The 16821-nt window shown below is 43.0% G+C and overlaps 2 protein-coding genes across 3 annotated transcripts in view; one reads left to right on the forward strand and one right to left on the reverse strand.

Annotated features, from left to right (window-relative positions):
- Uba5 (ubiquitin like modifier activating enzyme 5) overlaps positions 1-10115 on the reverse strand; it is a 14766-nt gene extending 4651 nt beyond the window's left edge. Inside the window, exons 1-8 of one of the 2 annotated variants that reach the window (XM_028756779.1) lie at positions 9793-10115; positions 8460-8505; positions 8282-8371; positions 5245-5354; positions 3803-3889; positions 3189-3273; positions 2342-2446; positions 2055-2182 (exon numbers count right to left, since the gene is read on the reverse strand). In XM_028756779.1, coding sequence (XP_028612612.1) covers positions 2055-2182; positions 2342-2446; positions 3189-3273; positions 3803-3889; positions 5245-5354; positions 8282-8371; positions 8460-8505; positions 9793-9947 — 806 coding nt within the window. In that variant the 5' untranslated portion in view covers positions 9948-10115. Of the gene's footprint in view, positions 1-2054; positions 2183-2341; positions 2447-3188; positions 3274-3802; positions 3890-5244; positions 5355-8281; positions 8372-8459; positions 8506-9792 lie in introns of those variants that run through there. The other variant, XM_028756780.1, reaches the window with a different exon arrangement.
- A 543-nt stretch (positions 10116-10658) lies between these two features.
- Acad11 (acyl-CoA dehydrogenase family member 11) overlaps positions 10659-16821 on the forward strand; it is a 60040-nt gene continuing 53877 nt past the window's right edge. Inside the window, exon 1 of the mRNA XM_028756653.1 lies at positions 10659-10867. Within this exon, the coding sequence (XP_028612486.1) occupies positions 10725-10867 (143 nt within the window). The 5' untranslated portion in view covers positions 10659-10724. The remainder of the gene's footprint in view (positions 10868-16821) is intronic.

Consider the following 16821-nt stretch of genomic DNA (forward strand, 5'->3'; position numbering starts at 1 on the left):
GACCCAGGACAGACCCAAGACAGACCCAGAATAGACTCAGGACAGACCGAGGACAGACCCAGGATAGACCCAGGACAGACCCAGGATAGCCAATGGCTATTCTGCAAATAAGAACAATAAACGACAGTATCTCCAAACAAGGTGGAGGGTAAAGGCTGGTAACTGAGGCTGTCTACTGACTTCCTCACGTGCAGCACAGGCATATGCCTGGATACACACACAAGCAAGAGTGCATACCTACACACACACACACACGCACACGTACACATAAAGATTAAAATAACAAACTTTAAGAAAAAAAATTTGAAAATACATATTCTAAATATATAACAAGGGGGCTGGAGAGAAGGCTTCACAGTTAAGAGCACTGGCTGTTCCCCCAGTGGACCCAGGTTCAATTCTCAGCACCCACATGGTGGCTCACAACTGTCTGTAACTCCACTTCCAGGGGATCCAACACCCTCAAACCAACATACATACAGGCAAAACACTAATGCACACTAAATAAACAAATAGATCTTTAATGTACAACATCATTAAGTGTTCTAGTACCTACTGATACTTAGACGGCACCTGTTCTTATACTACCCAGCCCTAGACTGCTGCCTTCAGAGTTTCTTGTACGTGTTTCTTATGACCTCTGCTGGAGCCACACTTCTGATGTCAGGATGCTTATTTACCACACTGCAGTTTGTGATTATACTGGAGACTTAGGAGGTATAACTCAGCTTCTAAGCCTGAAGTGGGACAAAAATTAGCCAGAGTTAGGGAATTCTGAAGAAGTCTACTTTTAAAGAATGAATTAGTTCATTAACTGACACAAAGAACTGTAGGAGGAGCTAAGGTGGGAGGAGTAAGGAGAGGAAGAGGAGGAGTTGGGAGAGGAAGAGGAAAAGGAAGAGGAGGAGCTGGAGAGAGCAGAAAAGTCGGAGGATAGAGAACCACACAGGTATGGAGAGCACTCGTGGGGAACAACTTATAAACTTATAATTAGGTTAGCTAATTGGGATACAACTCTCTTTGTATGGGCATCTTGTTATTAATCATTATCAAACATATAAAGCCTTTGATTAATCTATAAGAATTAGAGTCTCATTCTCTTACTGGGCCCGCATGGGTGGCAGAATGGTCTGGGCAATGCCCTGCCTTGCAGAGACATCGTGGAAGATTGGCAGAGCCATCTCTCACGCTGGCATCTAGTGGGTGGCAGGGCTGGTGTTTCTGGCAGGCCAGTTCTAGCTGCATCGCGTACGTGGCCTGTGGCCTCAGGCCGAGAAACATGGCGGCTGGGCTAGGCAGAGTCACAGCTGCTTAGATAGTTGGATAAACCAGAGGCCACTTTAATTACTACAACAAAGAATAGCTATACAAAAACCCATTTTCTCATTTTTAGCTGCAGTTAAAAAGTGCACTAAGGATTCTGGTCTTGGGTAACAGCAGTGTTTCTCTGGTTGGATCACATTTGAATGACGCTTAGTAAGAGCGTCAAGATAGTAGAGGCACGTATACCTGTGCCTTGGTCTCTACCCACTGTCTGTCTGTACAACTTTAACTCAGTTGCTTAATGTGTCACAGTCATGTGTCACCCATGTCAATCAGCAAAGGAGCACATGTGCTGCATGGCCCTACCATGGGGTTATGTGGTCTAGTGTCTCTGAAGTACATTGTGTTTGCAGGAAGTTGAAAATATCCAATGATGCATTCTCATAATATAGCCTCTGGTCCAGTGATACAGAACTGGGTAGATAGAGCATTGCTGTATTATGCAACAAGAGTTATTCCAATGTAGGAAGTAACTGACATTTAAACAAACATGTGTTCACACACTCACATAGATACATGTATGCACACACGCACGCACGCGCACACATACACACACACACACACACACACACACACAGTTAATAAAAGTCCACGTATGTATGTATGATATACTTAAAGGCAAATTTAAGTTTAAGATAGTTAGTTGACAATACCAATTCTTAAAGTATTTTATGGAATACATTCTTATCAAAGGTGTACAAATCAATTCAGAAAAACCAGCCCTCACTTACTTTAATACATTTTGTACCAAGATCCCAGCCACCACCCCCATGGTGGTGGGGAGACTGGCTGCACAGACGCCTTCTCGCTTCAGGGTCTTTTCATCAATATTTGAAGCAACTACAAGTGGTGGTGCACACTACATGAAAGAGAATACACCGATTTCAAACGAGATAGAGAAATGCAAAGCTCCAAACGGTATCCCAGTCCACTCCTTGGCTCCTCTGACCTGCAGACACTGATCCGAGAGATCACTGCTAGCTGACAGTGACCGTGAGCCAGGACAATGCCTACCTACCGCAAAGCAAGCCGACTCTCCAGGGACCATGAGCTGGATGTGCCCGGAAACTGCATTCTCACTGACCCCGGATTCCATCCATGTCTGACCAAGTTCATTACAAGCCTTAACAGGAAAAGGCAAAAACACAAAACAGCACAAATTACTGCCAACCTCCTTTGTGGAATGTCAAGTGTTATCTAAACAGATCCTGAGGGTTTCGGGGCCAGAGAGAAGAGCTGCAATCCTTGAAACAGCGAGTATCCATTCCTTATACTGACCCTGCTTCCTGGATTCCTTCAGATTAATGTAAAAACGTACTTTTATAAAAACCTCTGCAATATAAATATTGTATCATTTAAAGGGAAGTCAAAGGAAAATTATTTTATCTTTGGGAAATGTTTTTAATTTCTACATTTAATACTAGTAAGACAAAAAAAAAAAAAAAAGCCAAAACCAATGATGAGCCAGCAAGATGGCTGAGCAGGCAAAGGTGCCTGATGACCTGAGTTTATCCCCATGTCCCACACGGATGGAGAACCAACTCCTGCAAGCCGCCCCAGTGGAGACATGGAGATGGTGGCATATACATGCACACAGATACACACTAAATGAATGTAACAAAAATCCAAAGGTGACTAGAATAAGTATCATAAAATATTCATTGACTTTAAAACACACAGCAGAAACATCTGCTGCTTTATACACAAGCGAGCGGGACACTGGACCATAGCACAGATGAGGTCAGAAGCTCTTATCACACATTTTAAAAGCAGGATAACTATGAAGATAGAATTTAGGCTTGAAACTCGATTTAGAGAGAACATCTGGGTTGAACCCAGGCTGCAGCGCCTCACACAGCACTCACTGTATTTATTGCCATACGAGCTTCAAAGTTGTCCACACAGCTGAGAACTAGGTCAACAGGTTGTCCTTCTTCTAATCCGCCATTACTAGAGAAGGAAAAGAAACTGTATTTGGAAAAAAGGAGGATACAAAATACATCTGTTTGTTTCACCCTACAGCCTGGCAGCTGACACCTGTGGTCCTAGCACCTGGGAGGTTGAGGCAGGAGGACCATCACTGGCTCCATGCCAACCCTTTGACATATGAGATCCTATCTTAAAAAATGACCAAATGCAAATCCATATTAAATCTCCCACTTATTTCTTGAAGCAAGGTATCAAACTTGTAACCCTACTCCCTCAGCTCCCAAGGGCTGGCATCATAGGCACTCACAACCACACCCAGTGGGACATAAAATACACTGTAATTTTATTTGAGTAGCCAATTTTCAATTATAACATCATATTTAATGTTACATATAGAGGAGTTAAGCCACTTTCTGAATAGAGAATTAATTATTCTAATAAATATTACATAAAAATTACTTTTCCTAAAAGCTGAAAACCTGTCAATAGACTTTCTAGCACTTGTTTAGCTGTTTAACAAGACATTACATAAAATATTCATACATTTTACCTTATTCTACTCATGAAATGTTCAAAGTGGTCCACTGTGGTGATATTGTAGTTGTGAACTTCAAACACAACATCAGGGTTAATGTTCCTGAGGGGAAAGCAACCGTTACAAACACTCCTAGTAGGAACAGGACAGAAAGCAGGAGAGAAGGCTGAAGGGGCGAGCGAGACTTTTGGGCGTGAGAACAACAAAGTCCTCTTCTACAGCTTGTGCTGCACTCGAGGATGAAGACACACAGGTCATGTGTCCGGCCGTCGGCCCACAGACTACAACCGCTGCATTGTAGCCATGTGTGCAGCCCAACATACTTTTGATGTCTGTGTCCTTCTGCGAGGTCAACGTAGGACACTAATATAAACTGTCATAGAGACTACAAGAATGCTTCCATCCTAACCCAGAACAATCTATGTGCTGGGAATAAAGCCTTCACTGCAGCTGGAAGGTCATGTTCAGCCTGGCAGTCTCTTTATGTCTTATTCAGTTCAGTTCAAGAATGTTTGAGGCCCCATAGTTTGAGGCTGGCACATCCCATAAGCCAAATCTGGCCCACTCCCTGGTTTGGTATGGCCTTTAGGGTACGAGCTGCCTGGTTTAGGATTTTGCCATGAACCTCTGGTTGGTTCAGTACTCTTCCACAGTCCAGCATCTTCCTGTATGTTGGAATTTGCAACATGTTCCACCACAGGCCATTTAATAGTTTGGGGAAAATCTTTTTCAGGACATTTTGCTACATTAAAAAATAGAATTTGAAGCTGGGCGGTGGTGGCACACTCCTTTAATTCCAGCACTTGGGAGGCAGAGGCAGGTGGATTTCTGAGTTCAAGGCCAGCCTGGTCTACAGAGTGAGTTCTAGGACAACCAGGGCTATACAGAGAAACCCTGTCTCGAAAAACCAAAATATATATATATGGGCAGTGGTGGCGCACGCCTTTAATCCCAGCACTTGGGAGGCAGAGGCAGGCAGATTTCTCAGTTCGAGGCCAGCCTGGTCTACAGAGTGAGTTCCAGGACAGCCAAGGCTACACAGAGAAACCCTGTCTCCAAAAACCAAAAACCAAAAACCAAACAAACAAAATAAAACAAAAACAAAAGCAAAAAACGGAATTTGGATTTCAGAGTCTAAAACCTAATTGTATTGGAACGAAAGCCTGCCCAATCATTTGGCCTGTCTGTGGCAGTCTCACACTGTGGCTCCACAGTTAAACGGTGGCAGCAAAGTGCAAACTATGCACACTAACCCTACACAAAGTCTGCCAATCCAGGTCTAAGAAGTAAGAGAATTCTTTGCAGAAGTGAAATATGCATTTCAGGGAGAGGACCCAAGTCTGCTGACATTCAGCTCAGCTCACAGCAGGTCACAAAACAAGAGCCCACTCCATGCATCCCCTCCCTCCCCCCAGCCCCCACCCCCGGCTCTGATCCTCCGCTACCACCGCAGTCACCTCAGGGTGTGCTCCGCTGCATGGACCTTACTCAGTCCTGCTTGATACGGCTGGAAGAAAAGCCGATTCATGTTGGCCAGCTCCACCTTGTCATAGTCAAAGAGTAGCAACTAAAACGCAAACAGTGGTGTTTCAGTGAAAGATGACGTTAAACTCGCGGATCTTCTATTTAATCGGCTTACTGTTAGTGATGTGAGAACATTAGTTACTTCTAAAGCACTTGGTGTCTCAGTGATTTTCTAAATGCCCTGTGGGGTAAATGCATAGCTCTTTTTATCCTCAGCTTCCTGAAAAGGCTCCTTGGAGCCTGTACTGAATGGCACACAGCCAATACAGAAGCTAGCACAGCTGCCCTCCCTAACCCAGGGCCATGCCACCTCCACAGACTGGCTCACTCAGAGGGGTGGCTGTTCCATGTCATTCTCACACTGCATTTTAGAACTGGGCCAAGACCCTACTGCTTCTTCTTCCTTTGTATGACACACCGCATACCCGAGCCAAGGCGAAAATTCATTACTCCAAAGAAAATTGTCAAGCAGCTTGTTACTGTTTCCTGCTTTATTCTTAGGTCTACTTCAGTGTTTGCCATGCATACGTGTCACTTAAAATGAGCAGAATTTCTCATTTCTTATCAGTAAGAACAGGTTAGAATCTATAAAAATGAGATTTAAACGAGATTTATTCTTTTCTTTTTCGAAGTGCTGGGGTTTGAACAAACTAGGTAATTGTTCTACCACAAAGCTGTATCTCCAAACCTGCTTTTAATCTTCTCAATATAGAAACAAACAAACAAACAAACAAAAAGCCTACAACAACACCCAGAGAACCTTCTGTAACCATGGCTCATTCAATAATCTCTGCTGGGTGAGAGAAAGTTTTTAAATGAGTATGTGGCTCCTAGTTGACTTCGTACAAAGGAGTGGAGGCTGTTCCTCTGCCACTACTTGGCTTAGGTCACAGAGAACTGACATCAACTCTCCGGCCGGCAGCACATCTAGAAAGCAACCCAGCTGACGCAGACTTGGTGACCCAGGCAGCTGCAGACACTTGCAGAGATAAACATGGGCTCTGGCTCTCCAAAGCACTATTCCCCGCTACATTTCATCAGTTAGCTTCTTGCTTATGTTTTAATGATAGAAGAAAGAATTCTTGAAACTCATCCATTTAGTCTTAGTTTACAAACCTAGGTATCCACTGAGACCATTGGAAGTTTCTGAAAATACAGGTGTCTGCATCTCACTGCCAGAATTCCTATTTACCCGTGAGGAGTGCAATGGGCATGAGGGCCATCAAAGTCTTCCCAGGACGCTAACTACAGCAGCCCTTGGGGACCTGCTGCAGCCTCCTCCAGCAGTACCTGAAGTACCCGAGAGCTGTGTGTGGGGCGGAAAGCACGTCCCCAACATTAATACGCAGAGTCTATCAAAAGACTGAGTCTGACTGAGCTGCATGAGCTGCAGTGTGAAGTCTGCCTTCCTAGCAAACACCCAAGCAAGGTTCCAGTCATTCTCAGGGTTTAGACTCTGTGGTGTTAGATGACCTGGAAACCAGTTATGACAATTTTCAGGTTTACCTGACTCCTACAGGATTAAACCACATGACTGAGGTCTAGCAGTCTGCTTTAATATGGCCATATACTCATTCTTGACTACCGACCTCAGGCATCTCCAATATACTATTAATCAACCGGGTACTCAAGTCATTCACAAGCAATATTTTGGTCTGTTTCTATAAACCACTTCAAAGATATTAAAATTATAATAAACTTTGTAGTATTTTGTTGGCATCATTTTAATATTGATAAGTGAGCCAATTTTGTAAGCACTATCTTTTAATATTAACTTATTGACAAACATATTGGAGATCATGTTTTATCTATATAAGTTATATATATATACATTATATGAAATATATTAAGTATATAATTATATAATATGTAATATGAAATATAATTATTCATTTAAATACATTATAAGAAACTAACAAGAGGGCAGATCATTGTGGAAAACGTCAATCTATCCGATCACTAAGTAACATCAACAGTTCTTGGCTTTATAAATTTAAGACTGACAGATTAAATTCAGACAGAAGGTTACTTCTTTTCTACAATTCAAGTTTGTTTTTAAAAGAAAACAAAAGGGGCTAAATAAAAAATCTGAGACATCCCCCAGTTCGAACTCAAAGCCTTCCCCTCTGTGTGTGTGTATTTAACTGAGTGCTTGGTAAGATTTTTCAAGATCTGAGTGTTTCACCTGCATACTTTATCCACATAAATATACTGTCTTTTATACCAAAGTAAGACAAAACTTCGTCTTTAAAAACTGTTGTGGGGAGAGACTGAGAGGAATGGAGGGAGAAGAGGCTGAGTCAAGATATATGAGAGAAAAATACATTAAAAAATAGCAATAAATCTATAAAGAAGACATGTGGCAGAAACTTAAATTCTTCCAGGGTCAGCACTTCCTGAAATCAAAATATATGCTCCAGGCTCTATCCTGTTCCCAAAGGTTGTACTGAGCTCACCAGCTGTGCCATTTTGAGTTAGCCAACAGTGCAGAGTGTGAGGTTGAACTCTTGACCTCTCACAGTGGGGCATGGGAGCCCTTACATCAGGAATATACCCCAACAAAATCCCCATTGGGTGAGCTTGCCTGCTTGATTCACTCGGTGTGACTATGCACCCTCCTGCAGAAGTAACCTTTCTGCCTTGCTAGAGTGCCACAGATAGTGTGGTGTTTTGGGAGTGACCCCAGAACCATTTTTAACAGGCTCTATATCTAAAATAATTCCAAATTATTTACAGAGTACACTGCCCTAAACCAAAGTTTCTGGACACAATTAAGTACCCTTTGTTCAATGAACAATAATATGAGCCTTTGTCTGGAGAAAGCTATGACTCGGCCTCTCGTGAAGAGCAATTTACCCCAATGCAACAGAAATCATAGCCACTGATTAAGCAGTAGAGTGCTTCTCTGTACCTGATTTGCTCCAGGAGTGAATAGTTTCCTACTGGACAGGCAAAGAGAAATCTTTTTACCTTACCAATGCCACATCTTGTCAGCATTTCGGCAGTCACACTACCAACTCCACCAACACCTACTATTGCTACAGCATGGGTACGGATTTTCTGTGAAACGCAGAACAGTACATGTTAATACTCTGCTTGATCTGTCACTAGAAATTAGTCTCATTTCTGAAAATCAAGTTCACCATACCTCATAGTCACTGACAATTCCCATCCGTTTCAGTGCCATCAGACGGCTTAAAGAAAAACAAAACAAATTTAGAGTTTTTGCAGTCTTTCTTATTCATTTTTATTTTCATGCAGACAGGTGAGTTGCCTGTACATGCAGGACTGCAGGTATATGCAGTGCCTGAGAGGCCAGAGGAGGGTGGCAGATCACCTGGGACTAGAGTTACTACGCATGGTGACCTGCCATGTCGGTGCTGGGGATCAAACCTGGGTCCCGTGAGGAGCAGCCAGTGCTTTCCAGCCCCAAGCTTGGAATCTTTTAGTTAACAGTGATATTTATAGACAGGCACCACCAAAGGAAACAATCACCAAGACTCAATTATTACTACTTCAAAAGGGGAGGAATCTAGCTGGACATGGTGGCATGCATCTGTAATCCTACCACTTGAGAGGTTGAGACAGGAGGATTAGGAATTCACAACCAACCTGAGAAACACAGCAAATTTGATGACCAATTGAACTTAAAAGCTAACTTTTATTCAATAAATTACTGAGTTTAAAACCATGGACACTCCTAGGTGGTGCCTGTGAAACAGTCTTCTTCTTCTAAAATACTTTCTTTATCTTAATGTGTAGCCAAGAGCTGCACCTAATGGCTTAAATGTTAAGGGTCGAAGTGAAATGTCACTATTTTCTCTTGCTTTGTTAATATATAAAAACATGCAATAAGCTCATGGCTTCTGCCCATAATGAAGGATATCTGCTTTTGAAAGCATCTGTTGTCTGCCAAGGATTTCTAAGAAGCACTGCTCATCTTCTGTGTGTGTGTGTGTGTGTGTGTGTGTGTGTGTGTGACCCTATCTAGAGCTCCACACACACTATTACAGTATGTTCACTTCTTACTTCTCAGTCTTCTGAAGACTTTACTCATAAATGCCCATCACAGATGCACAAACACTTCCTCTCAGTAGCCTTGGAAGATAATGGTGACAAGAAACTGGGTACAGCAGGCAGAAGGGTTGCACCATACGGATGGATGGCTTGAATTGATTTTTTTAAATAAAATGTTATTTTTTTTCTCCCGTGCGGGAAAAGGGGGTCTCACTACACAGCCCAAGGTGGCCTTGAACTCCTGTAGCCCAGGCTGGCCTGGAACTCACGGCAACCCCTCTACCTCACCCTCCCGAATGCTAGGAGGAATCGTGAGCCAGCCCGCTTAGCGAGGACTATCTTCTGACTAGCATAAGACGTGGCCTTGTCCATCTGGGACCAGGACCTCCACAGCAAGAGAGCAGCAGGAGGCCGGCTGAATCCCTCAAGCGGAGCGTGGCCCTGCCCGCCCCGCTATGGATCACCTGTAGGGATTGGAGTCCACCACCTCGTCGCTCATCTCCTGGATGCGGGTCCGGCCGCAGTGGCCATCCCCTTCGGACCGCCGGCTTCTCTCCCGGGCGAGTTCCTGCTCCAGCTCCTCAACCCGCTGTCGTAGCCGCTCCACCGATTCAGCCATAGCTGGGCTCCCAGTGGCCTCCGATCCCAGGCCGGACCGCCGCCGTCGCCGTCGTTTCCGCCTCCCCACGCTGCTTCGCTAGGTCCACGAAGTGCAGGAGGACTAAACACAGCCTTCCAGGTCCTGACAACAGGGAAGCGCCTCCAAGGATCCCAGCAAGACACGTCTCCGACACGCCCACCGCGCTTCCGGCGTGCCGCTTCCGGTGGGCCGCCGCCCCCATCGCTCCGCTCGGTAAAAATACTCCTGAAAACACCTTTCTTCTCTAGAACCAAGAACTAGGTATCAGCAGGGCCAGCGTCACATGTCCAGGTCAAGTCAACGACGATTCTGCATTTCTAATATAGGAGACCATGAGAAACACCGAGGTCTTTTAATGCAGGGCTCAAGGTTCTGGCGGACTCTCTTCTTGGACGGACCTCACAGGTCTTCCGCTGGCGCGTCATTCTTGGGTGACAGATGTTTGAGTCTTCACTCGCCAGAGTTGCGTTTGTGATCTTGTTTTTCTATAAGACTGAGGCCTCCAGCTCTGATGCTGATAGTAAATTCTAAGTCTGGGTCCACAACAGGCGATTCTTTTATTTCGCCTCCAGATTCCGAGTCACTAGACTCAGCCGCCCACACTGCTTTGCAACACTGCCCAGAGTCCTCGTGATTGGCTTCCCCTAAGCCCTGCCTGACCACGCCCCCAAGCTCTGGTATCCTTTCTGCCTCGGCGCTACTTCTGCGCAGTCTGTGGATTCCTCATCTCTGTACCCAGTGACAGCAGTGGCAGTCATGGAGATGGATGTCACCAGTGACACCGTGGAAGTGCTACCCCAGCACAAGTTCGACATCAGGTCCCTGGAGGCGTACCTGAATCAGCACTTGCCCGGCTTTGGGTCAGATCCTCGGGCTGTGCTGACTGTTACTCAATACAGGTATCAACCATAGCCTTTGCCTCCTGCTGGAATATGTCTGTGCTTGGCGCTTTTCTTCCTTTGGCCCTGGGTGGGTGTCTCATTTACCTGGGCGCGATATCTTTCCCTGCAAGGACGCTTCCTGCATAATTTGTACTTGAATCCCAGGCTAATCTGAATTAGAGGGCAGTAGCTGAGGTGCAGTATCCATTGTGCAGTGCAGTAAGTATTGTTAAGGACTAAAATTATGTGACTAATTCACTGAGATGCGGCTGAACACTCTTGGATACCTAATAGATACCTTTTGTGACCTTTTGTGCTACAGTCTAAAGATCATTTTCTGAGGGGCTGGTGCCATTTTGTTTAATTAACCTTAGTCACCTGAGGCTAGGTTAATAATACCAGCTAAAATGTACAAATCCAGATTCTAGACATTCCACTTCACCGTTTTTAGCATCACTTAAGGCCTAAGTTCCTGAAGCAACGGAATTAAACTGGATGAGGTGATTCTGAGAGTACCTTTCCCCACTGACAAGTGAATCTGGTTTTAGTCTGGTGTTTTACAATAGAGAGTTTTAAACTTTCATATTGTCCCAGTATAAAATCATTTCATATGGTTCCAGTAAACTGTGTCTGGCCTTTCTATCTGGGGATTTAACTGTAACATAAATTTGGAGATAAGAGTTTCTTTCTTGTAACATTTGTCTGTTCCCATTAGTCTTGATAAGGAAATGAAGTAATTTAGGTGAAAGGGCTTAAGCATTGAAATATCTGTGGAGAGGTAGAATAAAGAATAGTTGACACTTGTAAATTTAATGCTTTGTGTTGTAAACAGACTGAAACAGATCAAAGTTCAAATTTCAATGACTAGTCTGTCCACTCTGGAATTTGGCCAGCTTATTGTCCTGCTTTCAGATAAAGGTTATATATATTCAAGTCACTGTGGTCCTGTGTTGATTTAAAATAATTCTGAATTAAGTTGATATTCAACAAAATCATGCTCAATAAATAAAATTAGTTGTAATACAAAAAAAAATACTTCTGAAGCCAAGCCTGGTATACATGGCTTTAATCCCAACAATCTAAAGATCCCTGGAAAGGGGATAACATCCAAAGTGTAAATAAAATATCCAATAAAAATTAATTTTAAAAGATCCCTAGAGATTGGAGGCTGAGGAAAAATGATTGTGAATTTGAGGCCAGTCTGGGTTATGTAGCAATACTTGGTCTCAGAAACTATTTTTTTTTCAGAAATGTTAAATAAGCTTGATTTACCATAGATGTATGGAAGTACATATTCAACAGAAAAAAACACATTCATTTCTGGGACATATGAAAAATTATAAAAATAAAGATATACTTAAGGCCACAAAAATCTCAAAAGAATCTTTTAAAAGTTTGGGCCAGTGATATGGCTTATCAGGTAAAGGCACCCTCTGCCAAGCATGGCAGCCTGAGATAACACCTGGAAACCACACTGTGGAAAAAGAGAACCAATTCCTGCATCTTGTCCTCTGACCTCCACACATGTGCCACCAAATAAATAAATATAAAAGGGAAAGCCACACATTTTCACAATATAAATCAAACTTTCTAACAGAATGAAAACAGGCAAGAAATACAATGTAGAAACTACTTGCTCTGTGTGTTGAAAAGCCAAGAGCTACAAAGATATACTTTAAGTCAAGGGTACAGACCACTTGTGTCTCTGTATCTTAGCAACAGTTGAGATATGACACCCGAAAGCTCTGATAAAAACATTCCAAAAAATTATCTAATAGAAGGTATTCAAGACCTTTGTATAGAATATGAAAAAAACCTTATTAGCAGTTTTTAAAGAACCTTAGAAATAACATACATGAGCAGGAAAAAATCATGATTGACAAATTTTGCTCTTTGTCCCAACTGATCTATAGATTCAAAGCAATGTCAATCAAAATTCTGTTTTTTTTATCTGATTTGAAAAAAACTGCTTCTAAATTATATGCAAAAGGTCACAAAGCATTAACAGAAACATTCCTTAAAAAATCAACCAAGTGGGAAATCTGAATTAAGGTGACATGTTATTAGTTAGATATATCAGTGTGATAGTTCACAAAATACCCACATGTTTCTGGAACTTACTTGACAGTGCTTACGCTTAGAATCAACTTGGGAAAATGAGAAGATACCCAGTAAAAAGACAACAAGAGCCTGTGGTGGGATAATTACTATCCCTATGAAATATTACTTTCTATAGGAAACTGCCACGCAGGCTGTGGGCCTGCCTCAGTAAGTGGAGTGTCCCCTGGCATGCATGAAGCTAAGGGATCAATCCCCAGTGCCATATAAACCAGGAATAGTTTGTGGTGGTACTTGTAATCTTAGCACTTGGGAGTATTGGTAATAATATTAGAAGCTCAAAGTTGTCCTTGAACAACTTCACAAAATTGTTCCGATTTCCTTGTGCATATGGTGGCATGCATGTTCACGCACATCATGCGCACACACTATATATGTGTATAGGTGTGTGTATATATACATATATGCGTGTATTATGTGTATATACACACACATACACAATCTCCAGCATTGGTTAGGATATGAGACATTAAGTACTCATTAAGGTATAGGTCAGCATAGCTTACTGTTGACCAACACTTGACATTGTCCTGTAAAACTGAGGTCAGAAAGACATGCGTGCCTCTTGCCTTAGAAATATTACTTCTTAGAGTCAAGAAAATGTCATACCAGGATATCAGGGAATAATCTACAGAATATTCATTGTGTTGCTTGTAATAGAAAAACTTTTAGCCGGGCAGTGATGGCACATGCCTTTAATCCCAGCACTTGGGAGGCAGAGGCAGGTGGATTTCTGAGTTCGACGCCAGCCTGGACTACAGAGTGAGTTCCAGGACAGCCAGGGCTATACAGAGAAACCCTGTCTTGAAAAACCCCAAAAAAAAAAAAGAAAACTTTTTAAAAAACGCAGTAGTATTTATTAGTAGTAGAATGGAAGGATAAATTGCTCATTCGGCATAGAGGACTACTCTCAGTGAGATGGTTCACAGCTGTGCATTGTAGCAAGAATTTTGATTTCTTTAAAAAACATAAATATTATGGGAATGTATTTTCATTTTAATCCCAGGAGTGATTTGGAATTTGGGGTATATCAGAGCATGTATAAAAGCTAAGGCCCTGAGAGGTAGTGGGAGTTGGTCGCAGTTTGTTAAGTAGTCATGTCCTGACATCGAAGGTCAAACTTGCCCCAAGGAATTCAACACCCCTGATAAGCAGGAAGTAGTCTAATGATAACATCCCCCCCCTTCCCCTCTATCCTTTCTCTCCTACTGAGTGTTAGGGGGTTGAAAGGATGGAAGGAAAAACAACCCACAAAGTAGCAAAGAACAGCCACAGTACACAGCACAAATAAAAGAACAGCCACAGTACACAGCACAAATAAAACCATAGATAAACAGAGATCACGTGGCTTAAGGAGAAAGACTTCAAGAGGACAGTAAGTATGAAATTCAAGACACAGGGCTCTTCACAGATCTGCTGATCCCTTCAAGATAGAATATGATATTGCTTTGCTATAGTTATTCTGTGCCTTCCTGACTTTGAAAATATTCTTTTTTCTTATACATTTGTTTTAGCTTTCAAATATTAAGTCATTTGGGGGAATATAAAATATAATTCAACAGCAATATAAATATTATGTAGCTCAATAAAACAAAACTTGTGTCATCTAGCCTTTGTGCATAATACATAGCCAGCCCTGGGGCTGCTTGTCTGCAGTCTCCATCTATTTGGAGAAGATAGACAACAATGATTTCTAAATATTCGCAGGTTTGTATGTGCTGTGAGGTGATAGAGAACGTTGAGGACAAGGCAGGAAGGGTGCCTTGAGAAGATAGCATTTTACAAAGACTGAAAGGGGTTGGGGATGAGACCATGGAAGCTTTCCAGACAGGAGGACCACTGTATCGAAGGCCAGGGCTGAGAACTGTGCCTTGTATTTTGGGGAATACAGACCAGTGTGGGCTGAGCACTGTAAGCAAGGGCAGGGGTATCCGTTTGGATTGTCATAAGGACTTTGTCCTTTGCTTTCAGTGGAAATAGGGAAGGTCAGAGATTTTTGAGTAGAAGAGGAAGGAATTTGTCATTATTTTGAACAGAAATTCTGCTTGCTCTGTTGAGAGTTGGCCAAAGAGAGCAAAGGTGGAAACCAACCCAGTGTATTACAGAGTACCAGTGAGGTGGGGGAAAATAGGTGAGAGGTGAGCGCAGCGCAGCCCAGGTAGATTTTGAAAGAGTCATTAATAAGATTGGAAGGGAAGAGATAAGAGCTGGTCTCGTTGCCATGGTAACTTAGCATGGGGTCATCAGGAACTAAAATGGAGATGCCCATACAGGGTTTCATGGTTTGAGCGTGAAATATCCCCACAGGTTTATGCATTTGAACTCTTGGTCCCTAGCTTCAGTAGTTGGTGGAACTGAGGCAGGCAAATGTAGGCAAAGTTTCACCACTTGATACTCCAAGTGCCATTTTCTAATGATCCACTTTGGGCCCGGGACCCCTACCTGACTCAAGCTACGTGTGTTTTCCCCTCCAAATAATGCAGTAGGTTGTTCCTACTGTGGCAGTTCCTGAGTGACTTGATTTTTGTGCTTGGTGTGTCCATTCACGTGTGTCTCAGAACATATGGAAAGTGTCCTGGAACTAGATGCTAAAGGCCCATCCAGTCTGGAGTAGTTTGGAGGGTATACACAGAAAGACAAATTGCGTCCTCTGAGTGAACTTTTAGGGGGAACTGGTATTTACCAATTTATGCCTATGCTTGATTGGACATGTGTATGAGGAAAATCAGGTTCACTACAGGAAAGTACATTCACAGTAAAGACTAACCCAAGGTTGTCAAGGCAGAGAACCATTCTCAGTATGCCCCTTAGCAACCAAGCGACCCTCCTCCTGCTGGATCCACATAAGAAAGCCCCTAACAGTAACCGCTGCTTTGGGTGCCCTTGCTCAAGTAGCCGACGAGTTCCTTGTATGACACCCCCTTGCCATCTCTCTATAAAACTCCTTGCTGCCTTGACACTGCTGTGCAGTTTTTGAAAATAACCAAAACCTGGAAATACCCAGACTGCTAACAACAGAACCTTTGGGACATGTAGCCTAGCTCATAGAAGTTGGTTGCAGGGGCCAGGCCTTGAAGGTCATACATATTTCCAATGCAAGCTAGGACTCTGCTTCCTGATTTGCCAAGATGTGAGAAGCATTTGCTACAATCTCCTGCCGCCACAGACTGAGCCACCGTGCCATGTTTTCCCATGAGATAGACCACATACCCTAAAACTCGGAGCCAAATAAGAGGTGTTGTTCTATGTCCCATAAATTACTTCTGACATTTTGTCATAGTGATAAGAAATGTTACTAATGTAGAAAAAATGTAAAAGTTCTGTTTTGCTAAGTTGCAGAATGGTTTCTAGACAGTTAAATGAACGTGTTAGAGTAACCAGCTGGGTATAGATGCAGGGTAGAGACCTGGTCTAGACAGGTTTGAGAGCAGTTGACAGAGAAGGTATGGGAAGCCACAAGACAGAACAGCTTACCTAGAACAAGAATCTAGGGGGCTGGAGAGATGACTCAGTGGTTAAGAGCACTGACTGCTTTTCCAGAAGATCTGAATTCAAGTCCCAGCAACTACATGGTGGCTCAAACTATTCATAATGGGATCTGATGCAGGTGTGTGTGTAGATAGAGCCTCATATATATTATACAAAATCTATGGAAGAGAGAGAGAGAGAGAGAGAGAGAGAGAGAGAGAGAGAGAGAGAGAGAGAGAGATCTAAATAAAATGGTGGTTTGGAAATCCAACCACAGCAGCCCAGTGTTAAGTTGAAGAGTTTCAAGAGTTATAAAGGAGGTTGAGAAGGAGTGCCCAGAGGCAGCCGTGTGTCGTGGTTCTCGTGGTTTGTGCCAGTGGCCTTGG

Source organism: Grammomys surdaster, unplaced genomic scaffold, assembly GCF_004785775.1.
Source record: "Grammomys surdaster isolate TR1022 unplaced genomic scaffold, NIH_TR_1.0 126131, whole genome shotgun sequence".
NCBI classification, from domain to species: Eukaryota; Metazoa; Chordata; class Mammalia; order Rodentia; family Muridae; genus Grammomys; species Grammomys surdaster.